Here is a 19,584-nt window from a genome sequence, read left to right as displayed (position 1 = left end):
CTCAGAAGTTAGTCATGCAGCTGACCAAATGATGCAACATTTTACATATGAGTTAACAGAGATTAATGACCAACTAAGAGCAGCATGTTTCCTTGGATAGTTTCATTAAATGTAACTTGAGATGGATTTTCCATGATGACTATTATTTTATGATGCAATTGTCTGCGCTATTATCACTAAGTATGACTGACAAGTTAATAGATACATTTATTTTATCTACGATGTTGTATGAACTGAAATTACATTTTTCTGAGTGATGCTGTTTTCATGGTTCTTAGGTTCAATGCTGAATTTCCTTTATTTCTGTTGTGGTTTGACTTTCTCAACCTCAACCTCTGTCAGTGTTTTGTATACTGCGGAAAACAAATGCAGAGACAATTTGGAGAACACAAGGTCTTTAATTTCTGTGCTGAAAGACAAGTGACTGCCACACTGCAATGCTAATTTCCCTATGAACAAATATCATGAATAAACTCACAGGAGATGTGGCTATTTTTTCCATTAGTTTTTTGTTTGTTATTTGTCATCATGTTGGGGTGGCAAGTAGCCTAGTGGTTAGAGCGTTGGACCAGTAACCAAAAGGTTGCTGGATCGAATCCCTGAGCTGACAAGGTAAAAACCTGTCATTCTGAACAAGGCAATTAACCCACTGTTCCCCGGTAGGCCGTCATTGTAAATGAAAAATGAATTCTTAATTGACTTGCCTCGTTAAATATGATTTTTTTTTGAAAACTATTGATGAAAATTGAGCATGGAAATTGAAAGCAGAGCGTAATTTACATTTGATTCATTTAATAATGCAAGCATACAGTATGCACTTATTTATAACATTACATGTGTATGGCAGTAAAGAGCAGTTTCAAACTACAGGTCCACTGTGTAGATTATTTTAAATGTTAAATCATTTTGCGTGTCCGCTATACTTTTAGTTTAGTTCAATGATAAATTACCCTCAATAGATGCTACTTGCCTCCCTAAGATTTATCAGAATTTCTCCCCTCTGTGAATCATAGCTCTACATAACTGCTGGATACATGTTGGCACTTATCAATCAGGGATCAATGAATATGATTGCAGAGAGGAGCACTGTGCTAAAAGTGCTATTGATTGCCTAGAGATCCGGACCTCATGCCAGTCCTCATTAGTGTTGCCTGCAACCCTGATCCTCTATCCTTCCTGCTGATGTGGGTGCTGGGTGATTTGAACTGATGACAATCCTAAGTGCTTTAAGTTAAACGTATTGATCACAGGTGTGGGGAGCCATTTGCCCAGTTGTCTGGATGAGCACAGCAGGACAACACTGCAGGAGAAGGAGAGGCAGCTTCTATCTAGCTGGCACATTGAGCATTATCCTATACTATTAGTATTGTTGCACTATGCATCCTCTCCATTGATCTCAAAGTGATCCTAAAGAGCCTGATGGTATATAATGGGCATCCAGCCAATCATATTTCCCATATTTCCCACCCTTTGCTTTCACCTTCTCCCAAGGGCCATTGGCTGAGGGTATACGATCAGTATCAGCAGTCAACCTGCTTATGGCCTGTGCATTGTTGTGCATAGTTACCAGCCAAGGCTCGGCTCACCCCTCACCTCACCCCTGTAATACATCCCCTAACCACCCTCACCCCCCCCCCCCCCCCCTGCTGCCCACATGGCCTGGTGTGAGGTTTGACTCCCGAGTCAGTGACCTTGGCCAGAGAAGGCTGGAGAGGCCAGACGACTTGGCTAGCGGACAAGGCTGCTCGGTTTGAGGGGTGAAGAGGAGTCGTTTCTCTGAGGTAAAATGCTGACTGCACTTTCTAGTGAACAAGTTGATCAAATGAATACAGGCAGCTATTATTATTATGTTATTTCACAGTTTGAATCTCTTGTGTGTTCTCAAATTCTCCTCTTGATCACATACCAGATAATTTCCTTCAACTCGGACATTCAGTTGTTCTGTTTATCTTCCAATAATGAGTGTCACAGAGCTCTACTAGACCATTATTGATTGCCTATCAGTCACATGCAGCTAACTCTCCCTCTTCAAGAAACTTTGAGTATTCAATTTGAGCAATTGAAACTTTGGAAATTAACTTTGACCCAGGGGTGTGCCTATGGCTTAAACATAATCACATCACAGGCGAAGATCCTCACCTTTGTTTGCATCAGTAGTTTGTATTGGCTGGAAAGCACTCAATCGCCAATTGTTGACTGGACTTTTGTTGGAATGTGAATGACCCCTTATTGATTGGAAACAAAATGTTTTTAATGTTGTAGATGAGATTTTTGGATCGCTCACTAATGTCAAGATGGAGGCCAGTTTTCAATCTATTTTCAACTCAGGTCCTAAATTGAAAATCTTTACGGACGTAATTAAGGCTGATCTGAAAAGAACAATGAAACTTTTCATCGTTTTCTCGCCTTCTTGCCCTGACAATGATGTTCAAATAACTAAAGACTTTCACATAAGCCTACTAAGAAGAAAGGTAATGAATATAAAATAGACACAAATAGATTTTGTATTTAATCTAAAAAGACAAATGTGTACATAAATTCTATATTCACCTGTGGTAAATGTGTACATACACTAAAGGGTATATTCACCTCTAGTAAATGATTATTCTAAATATTAAAAAAAGGCTAATTCGGTAAATAGCATAATACGTGCCATACACATGTCTTTAAATCTGGAGTCAAACATCATTTTGTAGTCTTTCTTATGGCCTGTGCCATAAGGAAGTATTTAATATAATTCTCACTGGAGAATAAACTGGATGAGCTCCGTTCGAGACTATTCTATCAACGGGACATTAAAAACTGTATTATAAACTGGGTAGTTTGGATACAGGATGCTGATTGGCTAAAACAGCATTTAGCCTTGTGTATGTTAGACCGTATACCATGACTATGATGTTTAGCCTTTTCACCTTGATATCATTGTGCCTTTTTACCTCGATAAAATGGCTACATCAACAATAGTTTGTCATGCCGATGTAGGAAAGAAGCGTTTAGATGAACTTGAGAGAAAGTGAAACGAAAAGAACATTGTGAAATCAACAAAGTGGGCACTGACCTGCTTCACTGACTGGTGTGAAAAAATAGGGATACATTGTGAGTTTGGGAATACAACAAAAACGGAGCTGAACGACATTCTACGGGACTTTTATGGTTCAGTGAGAAACATGGCGAATAATATAGGATTTAGCAGCTATGCTGGACTCAGAGCTGGTTGGAACCGACATATCAACGACCCCCGTCTCAGTTTGGCATGGAGTATACAGAAAGACACTGAATTCACAACGAGTAATGTGTTTGTCGGTGTAATTAAAACGTTGAGGAAAGTGGGGCCCAACAAAGCTGCCCACCAGTGAACAGATATATATGGTATGTAACTGTAAGGTAGCTAGCTAAATCATTCTAATGTACCCTAACAATATAACCGGTAGCTATGTCGGCCTAACTATTAGCTAATGTTATTTTGTCTAATATGTTTCAAGTACACAAAAAAGCAGATGGGAGTGAACACGCTCGCAACAATTTTGCCAAAGATCTGCGAAATAGCTGGCATATCGCAGATTTACACAAACCACTGCCTCTGAACCACCATGATCCAGAAACTCTCTGATGCCGGACTAGAGGCACAAGAAATAATGTCTGTCAGTGGACACAGATTCGAAACGTCTCTTTAAAGTTACTGCAGGCCAAATCTGGAAGCGAGGAAGCGGTGGAGCACTATTCTCTCTGACAACACAGCAGCAGCTCTCCCAGCTAAAAGAACGGCATCCATTTCCAGCAGCATGGAGAAAACAAATAAAAACATGGGGCACTCAACAACAAACATTAACATGGGACAATTTTTTCATTTGTGCACAGTAAATGGAAACATTCAGAGCAACATTAATAAATAATTGGCATGTGTTAGTCACTCTAGAAGTGGCGCTAATGCTTGGTTTTTGTATACATTTAATGTAAGCTTGCTAGTTAGTCTGTGGTTATGTTGCATAGTAACCAGTCTAGCAACAATACTTCTGTACGCACTACTTTTTCTGGCGGAATGTATTTATTATAAATCTATTTATTAAAGCAACATTTTCAATTTAGATGTGTATTTCCTTGCCTTACTGTGTTTGCAACCGGTTTATAAAAACAATAAGGCACCTCGGGGGTTAGTGGTATACAGCCAATATACCATGGCTAAGGGCTGTATCCAGGCACTCGTCGTGCATAAGAACAACGTGCATGATGCATTCATCATGGCATGATGAGCTTGGAGTGCCCTCCAAGCTCATCACTAAGCTCGGGGACCTGGGACTGAACACCTCCCTCTGCAAGAGGATTCTGGACTTCCTGATGGGCTTCAAAATTTGACATGGGATCTCAGATCCTCCAAAAGTTATACAACTGCACCATCGAAAGCATCCTGACTGGTTGCATCACCACTTGGTGTGGCAACTGCAAGGCACTACATTGTGTAGTGCGTACAGCCCAGTGCCTCACTGGGGCCGAGCTTCCAGGACCTCTATACCAGGCGGTGTCAGAGGAAGGCCCTAAAAATGGTCAACGATTCCAGCCACCCAAGTCATAGACTGTTCTCTCTGCTACCGCATGGCAAGCTGTACCAGAGTGCCAAATCTGGGACCAACAGATTCTACCCCAAGCCAAAAGACTGCTGAACAGTTAATCAAATGGCTGCCAGGACTATTTCCTTTTTAATTGTTTTATTATAATTTTTTGCTCTGACTCTCTTGCACAGTCTTGATGTACACTACACTGACACTACATCACACACAAACACACACACATGCATATTGATGCCACACAAACGCGCACACACACACACACACACACACACACACACACACACACACACACACACACACACACACACACACACACACACACACACACACACACACACACACACACACACACACACACTTCTGCTACTCTCTGTTTATTATCTATGTCCAGTCATTTTACCGTCATTTTACCGTTACGTTCCCCAGCAAGTCGCTCAAACAGAAGGGGGAACTAACAAAGAGTCACAGACCACAACCAAAATTAAACGGGTGGGGTTTAGGTGGGGTTCTGAAAAGACACTCATGGGGGTGTCTACTGAACGTTGACGAGCAACAACTACTGGAACCTAAAAAAAAAACACCATGAGTGCCCAGGAAATTTGCCCAAGAATAGGCAAACGAAAGATAAACCCACACCAAACTTAAAGACAGGAAGCCAATCAAAAAGGTGGAGCAAAACGAAATCAGGGAAATCAGATTAAGGCTTGTTTGTTTAGAAAACAAAATCAGGAGCACCAACTAAAAGTGTTGAAGTTCCGCATCTATCAAGACAACTGGAGCACCTGGGCCAGCACAGATGACACAGCTTCCCACAAATGAAATGGCAACACAAACGGACTAACGAGGAGACACCAATCGGTGCACCCTACGTACTAACGAGCTATACGTGCTAAAGTCCAACCTCAAAACATAAATGGAAAAACCAAAGCCTTTAACAACCCCTACCTACATGTAAATATTACCTTAATTACCTCGACTAATCTGTACCCCTGCACATCGAATCGGTACCGGTACCCCTTTTATATAGCACCGTTATTGTTATTTTATTGTGTTACTATTTTTCCTTTCGTTTATTTAGCACAGTTTTCGTACTTTCTCTATTCAAACGTTATTGGTTAAAGACTCGTAAGTAAGCATATCACGGTAAGATCTACCCTTGTTGTATTTAGCGTATGTGACAAATAAAATGTGATTCGATTTTCACTCCACGATTCCTTTCATCAAAGGACATTTGAAAACATACCATCGACAACGTTTTTCTGCTGACGTTGCCGTGTCATTGTTGCATTCCTAGTTCACTCATCTCCACTGTCTCCATTTTATACTTGGAATTAATAATTCAGCACCAATCTATATGGGTTACTTTAATATGAGGTTATCTCTTACTTCATGAAGCAATTACTATATTGTCCGTGTTCTCACCATGGAAGATGTGGCCTTCTCAGCTCGTAAAGAAGGATTTTTCTTATGCATAATACATCAGGTGCAGGAAAGAAAAGGGCCCCTACATGGAGAACAATTTAACCATGAATGTACGTCAGAGATGTATCTGTGCATGAGCTGCAGGTCAGCTCTATAGATGTCCCTGCCTGGTCGGTTCAAATACACTTCCTCCTCCCCACTCTTCTCTGGCTTTCCCAAAAGCCTTTTAAAGTCAGGAGGAGGATTCCCGATCAAGCTACCAATTGCTATAAGATTAGACTCTGTAGGGTACAGACAGTGCCTTCAGGAAGTATTCATACCCCTTGACTTATTCCACATTTTGTTGTGTTACAGCCTGAATTCAAAATTGATTACATTGCTTTTTTTTTTTACACACAATAACCCATAATAACAAAGTGTAAACATGTTTTTAGATTTTTTTTTCTCAATTTATTGAAAATGAAATACAGAAATTTCCAATGTACATACAGTACCAGTCAAAAGTTTGGACATACCTACTCATTCCAGGGTTTTTCTTAAATTTTACTATTTTCTACATTGTAGAATAATAGTGAAGACATCAAAACTATGAAATAACACATATGGAATCATGTAGTAACCAAAAAAGTGTTAAACAAATCAACAGATTTTCCAACATTCTTGACGGACTTCCCACATATGCTGAGCACTTGTTGGCTGCTTTTCCTTCACTCTGCGGTCCAACTCATCCCAAACCATCTCAATTGGGTTGAGGTCGGGTGATTGTGGAGGCCAGGTCATCTGATGCAGCACTCCATCATTCTCCTTCTTGGTCAAATAACCCTTACACAGCTTGGTGTTGTGTTGGGCCATTGTCCTGTTGAAAAACAATTGATAGTCCCACTAAGCGCAAATCATGGCGTATCGCTGCAGAATTCTGTGGTAGCCATGCTGGTTAAGTGTGCCTTGAATTCTAAATAAATCACTGACAGTGTCACCAGCAAACCACCCCTACACTTTCACACCTCCTCCTCCATGTTTCACGTTGGGAGTCACACATGCGGAGATCATCCGTTCACCTACTCTGCTTCTCACATAGACACGGTAGTTGGAACCAAAAATCTCACAGTTGGACTCATCAGACCAAAGGACAGATTTGGAACACTGACCTGTTCACCGGACGTGCTACCTGTCCCAGACCCGCTGTTTTCAACTCTCTAGAGACAGCAGGAGCGGTAGAGATACTCTCAATGATCGGCTATGAAAAGCCAACTGACATTTACTCCTGAGGTGCTGACCTGTTGCACCCTCGACAACTATTGGGATTATTATTATTTGACCATGTTGGTCATTTATGAACATTTGAACATCTTGGCCATGTTCTGTTATAATCTCCACCCGGCACCTGGTTCCTCTCTAGGTTTCTTCCTAGGTTTTGGCCTTTCTAGGGAGTTTTTCTTAGCCACCGTGCTTCTACACCTGCATTGCTTGCTGTTTGGGGTTTTAGGCTGGGTTTCTGTACAGCACTTTGTGGCATCAGCTGATGTAAGAAGGGCTATATAAATACATTTGATTTGATTTGATGATTTTCACCGGTCTAATGTCCATTGCTTGTGTTTCTTGGCCCAAGCAAGTGTCTCTTACTTGAACTCTGCATTTATTTGGGCTGCAATTTCTGAGGCTGGTAACTCTAATGAACTTATCCTTGCCAGCAGAGGTAACTCTGTGTCTTCCTTTCCTGTGGGAGTCGTCATGAGAGCCAGTTTCATCATTGCGCTTGATGGTTTTGAGACTACACTTGAAGAAACTTTCAAAGCTGAAATGATCCGGATTGACTGACCTTCATGTTTTAAAGTAATGATGGACTGTCGTTTCTCTTTGCTTATTTGAGCTGTTCTTGCCATAATATGGACTTGGTCTTTTACCAAATAGGGCTATCTTCTGTATACCACCCATATCTTGTCACAACACAACTGATTGTCTCAAACAGATTAAGAAGAAGGAAATTCCACAAATTAACTTTTAACAAAGCACACCTTTTAATTGAAATGCATTCCAAGTGACTACCTCATGAAGCTGGTTTAGAGAATGCAAAGGGTGGCTACAAGGCAAAGGGTGGCTGCTTTGAAGAATCTCTTTGAAGAATTTTTCATATCTTTAACACTTTTTTGGTTACTACATGATTTCATATGTGTTAGTTCATATTTTTGATGTCTTCACTGTTATTCTACAATGTAGTTCTACAAAATAGTAAAAATAAAGAAAAACCCTTCAATGAGTAGGATTTACCCATTATTCTTTTCATAATTCTTTAAGCTCTGTCAAATTAGTTGTTGATCATTGCTAGACAACCATTTTCAGGTCTTGCCATAGATTTTCAAGTACAGTATATTTAAGTCAAAGTGGCCACTCTTGAACATTCACTGTCTTCTTGGTAAGAAAATCCAGCGTAGATTTGGCCTTGTGTTTTAGGTTATTGTCCTGCTGGAAGGTGAATTAATCTCCCAGTGTCTGGTGAAAAGCAGGCTGAATCAGGTTTTCCTTTAGGATTTTGCCTGTGCTTAGCTCCATTTCATTGATTTTTTTATCCTGAAGAACTGCCCAGTCCTTATCGATTACAAGCATACCCATAACATGATGCAGACACCACTATGCTTGAAAATATGGAGAGTGGTACTCAGTAATGTGTTGTGTTGGATTTGCCCCAGACATAACACTTTGTATTCAGGACAAAAAGTGAATTGCTTTGCCATATTTTTTCTAGCATTACTTTAGTGCCTTGTTGCAAAAAGGATGCATGTTTTGAGATATTTTTCATTCTGTACAGGCTTCCTTCTTTTCACTCTGTCAATTAGGTTAGTATTGTGAAGTAACTACAATGTCGTTCATCCCTCCTCAGTTTTCTCCTATCACAGCCATTAAACTATCTTAAAGTCCCCATTTGCCTCATGGTGAAATCCCTGAGCGGTTTCTTTCCTTTCTGTCAACTGAGTTAGGAAGGACGCCTGTGTCTTTGTAGTAACTGTGTGTAATCAAATCAAATCAATCAAATCAAATTGTATTGGTCACATACACATGGTTAGCAGATGTTAATGCGAGTGTAGCGAAATGCTTGTGCTTCTAGTTCCGACCATGCAGTAATAACTAACAAGTAATCTAACAATTTCACAACAACTACCTTATACACACAAGTGTAAAGGAATTAATAAGATTGTGTACATATAAATATATGGATGAGCGATGGCCGTGCGGCATAGGCAAGATGCAGTAGATGGCATAGAGTACAGTATATACATATGAGATGAGTAATGTAGGGTAGGTAAACATTATATAAAGTGGCATTGTTTAAAGTGACTAGTGATACATTTATTACATCCAATTTTTTATTATTAAAGTGGCTAGATATTTGAGTCAGTATGTTGGCAGCAGCCACTCAATGTTAGTGATGGCTGTTTAACAGTCTGATGGCCTTGAGATAGAAGCTGTTTTTCAGTCTCTCGGTCCCAGCTTTCATGCACCTGTACTGACCTCACCTTCTGGATGATAGTGGGGTGAACAGGCAGTGGCTCGGGTGGTTGTTGTCCTTGATGATCTTTTTGGCCTTTCTGTGACATCGCGTGGTGTAGGTGTCCTGGAGGGCAGGTAGTTTGCCACTGGTGATGCGTTGTGCAGACCTCACTACCCTCTGGAGAGTCTTATGGTTGTGGGCGGAGCAGTTGCCGTACCAGGCGGTGATACAGCCCGACAGGATGCTCTCGATTGTGCATCTGTAAAAGTTCCTGAAGAGGCGCTGTTACGCCTTCTTCACCACACTGTCTGTGTGGGTGGACCATTTCAGTTTGTCCGTGATGTGTACGTCGAGGAACTTAAAACGTTCCACCTTCTCTACTACTGTCCTGTCAATGTGGATAGGGGGGTGCTCCCTCTGCTGTTTCCTGAAATCCACGATCATCTCCTTTGTTTTGTTGACGTTGAGTGTGAGCTTATGTTCCTGACACCACACTCCGAGGGCCCTCACCTCCTCCCTGTAGGCCACCTTGTCGTTGTTGGTAACAAAGCCTACCGCTGTAGTAACGTCTGCAAACTTGATGATTGAGTTGGAGGTGTGCATGGCCATGCAGTCATGGGTGAACAGGAAGTACAAGAGAGGACTGAGAACGCACCCTTGTGGGGCCCCAGTGTTGAGGATCAGCGGGGTGGAGATGTTGTTTCCTACCCTAACCACCTGGGTGCGGCCCGTCAGAAAGTCCAGGACCCAGTTGCACAGGGTGGGGTCGAGACCCAGGGTCTCGAGTTTAATTACGAGTTTGGAGGGTACTATGGTGTTAAATGCTGAGTTGTAATCGATGAACAGCATTCTTACATAGGTATTCCTCTTGTCCAGATGGGTTCGGGCAGTGTGCAGAGTGATTGTGATTGCGTCGTCTGTGGACCTATTGGGGCGGTAAGCAAATTGGAGTGGGTCTAGGGTGTCAGGTAGGGTGGAGGTGATATGATCCTTGACTAGTCTCTCAAAGCACTTCATGATGACGGAAGCTAGTCGTTTAGCTCAGTTACCTTAGCTTTCTTGGGAACAGGAACAATGGTGGCCCTCTTGAAGCATGTGGGAACAGCAGACTGGGATAGGGATTGATTGAATATGTCTGTAAACACACCAGCCAGCTGGTCTGCGCATGCTCTGAGGACGCGGCTAGGGATGCCGTCTGGGCCGACAGCCTTGCGGGGGTTAACATGTTTAAATGTTGTACTCATGTTGGCCGCGGTGAAGGAGAGCCCGCAGGTTTTGGTAGCGGGCCGTGTCAGTGGCACTGTATTGTCCTCAAAGCGAGCAAAGAAGTTGTTTAATTTGTCTGAGAGCAAGACGTATGTGTCCGCGATGGTGCTGGTTTTCTTTTTGTAATCCGTGATTGACTGTAGACCCTGCCACATACGTCTCATGTCTGAGCCATTGAATTGTGACTCTACTTTGTCTCTATACTGACGCTTAGCTTGTTTGATTGCCTTGCGGAGGGAATAGCTACACTGTTTGTATTCGGTCATGTTTCCGGTTGCCTTGCCATGATTAAAAGCAGTGGTTCGTGCTTTCAGTTTTGCGCGAATGCTGCCATCAATCCACAGTTTCTGGTTGGGGAAGGTTTTAATAGTCACCGTGGGTACAACATCTTCAATGCACTTGCTATTTAACTCGCTCACCGAATCAGCGTATCCATCAATGTTGTTGTCTGAGGCTATCCGGAACATATCCCAGTCCACGTGATCGAAGCAATCTTGAAGCGTGGAATCCGATTGGTTGGACCAGCGTTGAACAGACCTGAGCACGGGCGTTTCCTGTTTTAGTTTCTGTCTATAGGCAGGGAGCAACAAAATGGAGTTGTGGTCAGATTTGCCGAAAGAAGGGAGAGGGAGGGCTTTGTATGCCTCGCAGAAGTTAGAGTAGCAATGATCTAGAACGTCGCCAGCCCGGTTCGCGCATTCGATATGCTGATAAAATGTACATAGTTTACATAGAGTCCAATGAAGTTCTTTCAGGGCGGTCGAGGTGTCTGCTTGGGGGGGTATATACACGGCTGTGATTATAATCTAAGAGAATTCTCTTGGTAGATAATGCTGTCGGCATTTGATTGTAAGGAATTCTAGGTCAGGTGAACAAAAGGACTTGAGTTCCTGTATGTTGTTATGATCACACTACGACTCGTTAATCATAAGGCATACACGCCCGCCCTTCTTCTTACCAGAGAGATGTTTGTTTCTGTCGACACAATGCGTGAAGAATCCAGGTGGCTGTACCAACTCTGATAGCATATCCCGAGTGAGCCATGTTTCCGTGAAACAGAGAATGTTACAATCTCTGATGTCTCTCTGGAAGTTAACCCTTGCTCGAATTTCGTCTACCTTGCTGTCAAAAGACTGGACATTGGCGAGTAGTATACCCGGGAGCGGTGAACGATGTGCCCGTCTACGGAGCCTGACCAGAAGACCGCTCCATCTGCCCCTTCTGCGGCACCGTTGTTTTGGGTTGCCTACTGGGATCCGATCCATTGTCCTGGTTGGTGGTCCAAACAGAGGATCCGCTTCGGGAAAGTTGTATTCCTGGTCATAATGTTGGTAAGTTGACGTTGCTCTTATATCCAATAGTTCTTCTCGGCTGTATGTAATAACACTTAACCTCTCTTGGGTAGGGAGCAGTATTTAGAAGTTTGGATGACAAACGTGCCCAAAGTAAACATGCACATGCATGGTAGTATTGGATAGAAAACACTCTGAAGTCTCCAGAACTGTTAGCATAATGTCTGTGAGTATAACAGAACTGATATGGCAGACAAAAACCTGAGGAAAATCCATCCAGGAAATGGGATATTTTTGATGTGGGTACTTTTCTATTGAATGCCTATACAGTATGTATTTGGATAGGACCCAAATTGCAGTTCCTATGGCTTCCACTAGATGTCAACTATCTTTAGACATTGTTTCAGGCTTGTATCCTGAAAAACGAGGAAGAATGAGAACATTCTTTCAGTGGACTCTAAATGAACCAGAGCTGTTTTGAAAGCGTGACCGATTGCGCGCCGTTCATTGTTTTTCTTTTCTATTGAAGACACTATTGTCCGGTTGAAATATTATCAATTATTTAGACAATAGACAACCTGAGGATTAATTATAAACATCGTTTGACATGTTTCGATGACCTTTACAGGTACTATTAGGATGTTTTCATCTGCATGTCGTAACCGCCTTTGAGCCAGTGGATTACTGAACAAAACGCGCCAACAAAACTGAGTTTTTTGGGACATAAAGAGGGACTTTATCGAACAAAACAAACATTTATTGTGTAACATGGACTCTTGTGACTGCAAACATATGAAGATGATCAAAGTTAAGTGATTAATTTTATCGCTATTTCTGACTTTTGTAATTTCTTTACTTGGTTGTAAAATGTTTGTATGCTTTTGTAAGTGGGGCGCTGTCCTCAGATAATCTCATGTTATGCTTTCACCGTAAAGCCTTTTTGAAATCTGACAGCGGCTGGATTAACAAAAAGTTCCTCTTTAAGTCGACGTATAACACTTGTATATTTTATGAATGTTTATTATGAGTATTTCTGTATTTTGATTTTGGTGCTCTGCAATTTCACCGGATGTTGGCCAGGTGGGACGCTACCGTCCCACCTGCCCATAAGAATTAAGATTTCCTGGGGTAACAATGTAATAAATAATACATATATAAACAAAATACTGCATAGTTTCCTAAGAACGCGAAGCGAGGCGACCATCTCTGTCGGCGCCATAGTAATATTTGGATGGTGTAATGATACACCATCCAAATTGTAACTAATAACTTCACCATGCACAACGGGATATACACTGTCTGCTTTTTTTTACCCATCGACGAATAGGTGCACTTCTTTGCGAGGCATTGGAAAACCTTCCTGGTCGATGTTGAATCTATGTTTGAAATTAACTGTTCGACTGAAGGAACTTACATATAATTGTATGTGTGGAGTACAGAGATGGGGTAGTCATTCAAAAATCATGTCAAACACTATTATTCCATGCAATTTATTATCTGACTTGTTAAGCACATTTTTACTCCTGAACCTATTTAGGCTTGCCACAACAAAGGGGTTGAATACTTATTGACTCAAGACATTTCAGCTTTTCATTTTTTATTAATTTGTAAAAGATTTAAAAACATAATTCCACTTTAACTTTATGGGTTACTGTGTGTAGGCCAGTTATAAAAATCGAAATGTTATGAATGTTAAATTCAGTCTATAACAAAATGTGGAAAAAGTAAAGGGGTGTGAATAGTTGTGTATTTTATGTTTTATGTTTTGTTTACACAGCCACCCTAAGAACCCAAATCAGATTTTCTTTCTACGGTATATCCAGTTTTACATGTGACCCATATCAGATTTGCGCCTTCACACTGATGTAGCCTCTGAAGTAGCACACAGATGGAATGCTTATTTCTTGTCACTATTCCTTTAAAATGATGGCGTGGTTTTCATGGCAACGGCAGGTCATGTTCTACAAGAAAAACTGATATGCACATCTAGACAGAGGTTGCATAAAGAGGATCAAGTTTGTATCAGGATTCAGATCCACTTTGTCTGCGTTTCACCAGGCAGTCAAATTCTAATGTTTATTTCAGAAATTGTCTTTTTACCTATCAGATCTTGCCAAAAGAGCAATTAATGGAAAAAAAATATCAGAATTGGGCTGCCTGTGTAAACTCAGCCATTTGGAAGCAGTATAAATCTAAAGTCAAAAGATCAGATTCCATGTGTTTCTTTGCTGTTTACACATCAGTGAAAAGAAAAAGTATCAGAAATGCTAATAATTGGCAAAATATCTGAAATGGGCTGCCTGTGTAAACGCAGCCATACACTCTGTGTAGGGTTCAAATATGGACTTCAAAGCCAGTTCCACTGCTTTAAAAAAATGATTCCCCTCTTATCAGGGACTGATTTAGACCTGGATACCAGGTGGGTGCAATTAATTATCAAGTAGAACAGAAAACATGCATAGTGCATTAAGGAGAATAGGGTAATTTGAGATATGTCCTTACAGACACAGCTTTAACCTACGTGGTCTGCTGTCTACAGGAGCTGGGTTGATGAACATGGAACATGAACATGGAGCCATCTCTGTTTGTGTTTGCAGTGCATGTCAAAGCAGGGACCTGTGAAGTGATCGCCGCCCACCGCTGCTGCAACAAGAACAAGATTGAGGAGAGATCCCAGACGGTCAAATGTTCCTGCTTCCCCGGACAGGTTGCTGGGACAACAAGAGCGGCTCCATCTTGTGTGGACGGTACGGTCATTCTATATTTATATATATACAGTTGAAGTTGGAAGTTTACATATACCTTTGCCGAATACATTTATACTCAGTTTTTCACAATTCCTGACATTTAATCCTAGTAAAAATTCCCTGTCTTAGGTCAGTTAGGATCACAACTATATTTTAAGAATGTGAAATGTAATTGTAGAGAGAATGATTTATTTCAGCTTTTATTTCTTTCATCACATTCACAGTGGGTCATAAGTTTACATACACTCAATTAGTATTTGGTAGCATTGCCTTTAAATTGTTTAACTTGGGTCAAACGTTTTGGGTAGCCTTCCACAAGCTTCTCACAATAAATTGGGTGAATTTTGGCCCATTCCTCCTGACAGAACTGGTGTAACTGAGTCAGGTTTGTAGGCCTCCTTTGCTCACACACACTTTTTCAGTTCTGCCCACACATTTTCTATGGGATTGAGGTCAGGGCTTCGTGATGGCCACTCCAATACCTTGACTTTGTTGTCCTTAAGCCATCTTTGGAAGTATGCTTGGGGTAATTGTCCATTTGGAAGACCCATTTGCTACCAAGCTTTAACTTCCAGACTGATGTCTTGAGATGTTGCTTCAATATATCCACATAATTTTCCGTCCTCATGATGCCATCTATTTTTTGAAGTGCACCAGTCCCTCCAGCAGCAAAGCACCCCCACAACATGATGCTGCCATGAAGCACCCCCATGCTTCACGGTTGGGATGGTGTTCTTCAGCTTGCAAGCATCCCCCTTTTTCCTCCAAACATAACGATGGTCATTATGGCCAAACAGTTCTATTTTTGTTTCATCAGACCAGAGGACATTTCTACAAAAAGTACGATCTTTGTCCCCATCTGCAGTTGCAATCTGTAGTCTGGCTTTTTTATGGCGTTTTTGGAGCAGTGGCTTCCTCCTTGCTGAGCGGCCTTTCAGGTTATGTCGATATAGGACTCGTTTTACTGTGAATATATATACTTTTGTACCTGTTTCTTCCAGCATCTTCACACGGTCCTTTGCTGTTGTACGGGGATTGATTTATACTCTCTAGGAGACAGAACGCGTCTCCTTCCTGAGCAGTATGACGGCTGCATGGTCCCATGGTGTTTATACTTGCGTACTATTGTTTGTACAGATGAATGTGGTACCTTCAGGTGTTTGGAAATTGCTCCCAAGGATGAACCAGACATGTGGAGGTCCACAATTTTTTTCTGGGGTCTTGGCTGATTTCTTTTGATTTTCCCATGATGTCAAGCAAAGAGGCACTGAGTTTGAAGGTATGCCTTGAAATACATCCACAGGTACACCTCCAATTGACTCAAATTATGTAAATTAGCCTATCAGAAGCTTCTAAAGCCATGACATAATTTTCTGGATTTTTCCAAGCTGTTTAAAGGCACAGTCAACTTAGTGTATGTAAACTTCTGACCCACTGGAATTGTGATACAGTGAAATAGTCTGTCTGTAAACATTTGTTGGAAAATGTACTTGTGTCTTGCACAAAGTAGATGTCCTAACCGACTTGCGAAAACTATAGTTTGTTAACAAGAAATTTGTGGAGTGGTTGAAAAGCAAGTTTGAATGACTCCAACGTAAGTGTATGTAAACTTACGACTTCAACTGTATATATTTTTATTGACAGGACAGTATTAGCAACACAGTAATTGGCAGTACACTGTTCCAAAATCGGTCTTGTATCACACATGTATCACTCAGAATTAGTGCGGTTTCAAATGATTATCAATCATCAACAATTCAACATTTGACATAGGGTAAGATATTTTCTTCTACTATTACGTTTTCCTGCATCTACCGATCAATCTAAACAAATTGCTGGAAGATCTCAACAAAATGCTTAAAAACAACCCAATTTAGGTAAATATTGGACAGGGTTATTTTTACCTTGCGTATGCAAATCCCAAAGTTGGCAAATTTAGCAATTTGTTATAATATTTACATAATAGTGTAAATAATGCTATATTAAAATATGTGATGTACTAAAATAATAAAGGAAAATTGAAATTTGCAGTGTAAAAACTTAACATGATGAACATTAATAAAATTTACTCTCACATGTGCATAAAGAACTCTGGAAGCAACACCCGAAATAGGCCAGGCTTTGGATTACCCAAACATGGGTTATGTTAATCATCAGTTGTGTTTGTATTCACTTTCATGCTGGGTTGACCCAGCAGATGGGTATCTTGTATATAATATGTTATTTTCAGGAGGCTTGGCCTATTGGAGTCGTGGCTTTCAGATAGGTATTTTTGGCAACCCGTGAGAGTAAATGTCATTTCTGTTCAACATGTTACATTTGTAAACTGCAAACTTACGTTTCAGGCTGTTTTGCTGTCTGTCTATCACTGGAAACAATAAAGCCCGGCGTGCTGATGCGCTTGCTCATTGAAGTATAGTGGGCCAGGTCATTTAATATCATGTCAACAGAGGCCCCTGCGACAGGTGAATCGATCCCTATCCTCTGTACTGTAATGGCTCTGACAGCAGTTTCCTCCCATCTTGACACCACTGACTGAAGCTTTAGAAATGTCAAGGGAAACCCTACCCTCTGCAGGTGTCCTCAGAGGCAGCTGTAGACCTTGGAGGCCTGTTCTGCTCCCACTGTGCCAGTCTGTGTTTTGCCCTCCTGCCACTTTGTTCATCAGCTTAACATTGACCCACACCCTGTAATTCACTTCTGGAAACACACAGCTCAGCCAGTCAGTCAGGCAGCCAGGCAGTCAGCTCGCAGTCATGGAGGATCTCTCTCTACTCTACTGTCAGTCATGGATCAAAAGGCTTCACTCTCACTGACATGTTTGTAGAAACAGATGTCTTGTTGTGGGTTCAGTTGTTACAGTAGTCTAGTAGAGGAAGTGTCTTTTCACCGCCTTGTAATGTGCACAGATTAACTGGTTGTATTCCTCTCTCTTTGCCTCTTGCAGCATCCATAGTTGCCCAGAAGTGGTGGTGCCAGATGCATCCATGTATGGATGGGGAGGAGTGTAAAGTGTTGCCTGACCTGAAAGGCTGGAGCTGCAGTACAGGAAACAAAGTAAAGACGACGAAGGTGGGTGCATAATGTAAGAAAATGCATCACATGCGTCGTTATAACACATACAGTTTTTTTTATTTTTATACATTTGCAAAAATGTCTAAAAACCTGTTTTCGAATTTGTCATTATGGGGTGTTGTGTGTAGATTGATGAGGGATTAAAAAAACAAAAACATTTTAGAATAAGGCTGCAACATAACAAAATGTGGAAAAAGTCAAGGGGTCTGAATACTTTCCGAAGGCACTGTATGTACACATAGGTGTACACGTGTACACATGTGCACTTACACACACACACACACACACACGCGCACATGGGGCACATGCGCTCACAAACACACACACATAAACACACTAGGGATGTGACACACTTTTTTTTGTTAACATTTAAACTGCCCCCAAAAATTGTTTTTCAGTTAAAACAAAAATTCTAAAAATTCCATTTGAATTCACAATGCAGAATATGGTCCTATTGCGAATGACCGCTAGGGGGCAATGAAGTTCTATCTACCGTAGTCATATAATGAACAAAAATATAAACGCAACATGCAACAATTTCAAAGATTTGACTAAGTTACAGTTTATATTAGGAAATCAGTCAATTGAAATAAATGAAGTAGCCCCTAATCTATGGATTTCACATGTCTGGGCAGGGGGGCAGCCATGGGTGGGCCTTCGAGGGCATAGATTAGGGGCTAATTCCCACCCACTGGGGAGCCAGGCCCAGGGTTTTAGCTGATAAGCCCTGGGCCTATGGGACAAGGCACACATGCGTACGTCTATCTGCGGTACCGGTCAGGAATTTGGACACACCTACTAATTGAGGGGTTTTCTTTGTTTTTACTATTTTCTGCGTTGTGGAGTGGTGGTGAGGACATCAGAACTGTGGAATGGCACGTGGAGTCATTTAGTAAGCGAGAGAGTGTTGAACAGATCAACAGATTACTCGCTAGCTAACATTACGTGTAGGATCTGTGTAGTAATATTATTCGTATCTCAGAGCCATTTGCATTGCTAGTTACAGCCTAATGAAAGCTAGCTAGCTAACATCGAACCTAGTTGGTTATCTTTGGCTACCTGCAGATTCATGCAGGGTATAACATTATGAGTTGGGAGTATGGTTCATTGCTTAGCTAGCTAGCTACATGTCTAAACAGAAGATACCACTATGCAAGTAACCATTTTACTGTAGGGTTTACACCTTCTGTATCCTGTACATGTTACAAGTAAAGGTTGATTTTATTTGATATAGTGTGGGTTTATCAGAGATGGTAATTTGAAGAACAACATGGACCAAAGTCAAATTAGGATATAACGTTAGGCCAATGCAGATGCCAATGTGCGGGAGCACTTCGCTGCCGTCGCTTGCCTTCCCTTGCCGTTTTTCCAACTGTGAACGACGATGACGTGTAGAGCGCTTTATAATAATAATAATAAATAATAATAATTTGACAGATGCATACAGTATCTCCTATTAACTTTACATCATTGTTGCATTAGGTATTTGTTTCATAAAAAATTGTCCTGTTAGTGCACTCCAAAAAATGCTGAGTTAAAAACAATGATTAAAAACAGTTATTTTGACCCAGCCAGTTGGGTTGTTGATGTTGGGTTATTGAGCTATGATCTGCCTGGTAAGATCAGAAGACTGGAAGCATGGCTTAGTAGAGGCATATCCCAAAGTTGTCAAAGTTAGCAATTTGTTAGAATATTTACATAATAGTGTTAAAAAAATTATATAAAAATAT

The 19,584-nt window shown here is 41.1% G+C and overlaps 1 protein-coding gene across 2 annotated transcripts in view; it reads left to right on the top strand.

Moving 5' to 3' along the window:
- The window catches only part of LOC139535441 (chemokine-like protein TAFA-2), a 188,053-nt gene that overhangs the window by 146,898 nt on the left and 21,571 nt on the right, over positions 1–19,584 (top strand). The window contains exons 3-4 of one of the 2 annotated variants that reach the window (XM_071334846.1): positions 14,630–14,779; positions 17,727–17,851. In XM_071334846.1, coding sequence (XP_071190947.1) covers positions 14,630–14,779; positions 17,727–17,851 — 275 coding nt within the window. Of the gene's footprint in view, positions 1–14,629; positions 14,780–17,726; positions 17,865–19,584 lie in introns of both variants that reach the window. The other variant, XM_071334845.1, reaches the window with a different exon arrangement.

Source organism: Salvelinus alpinus, chromosome 12, assembly GCF_045679555.1.
Source record: "Salvelinus alpinus chromosome 12, SLU_Salpinus.1, whole genome shotgun sequence".
In the NCBI taxonomy this organism is placed as follows: Eukaryota; Metazoa; Chordata; class Actinopteri; order Salmoniformes; family Salmonidae; genus Salvelinus; species Salvelinus alpinus.
This window is presented reverse-complemented; position numbering and strand designations above follow the sequence as displayed.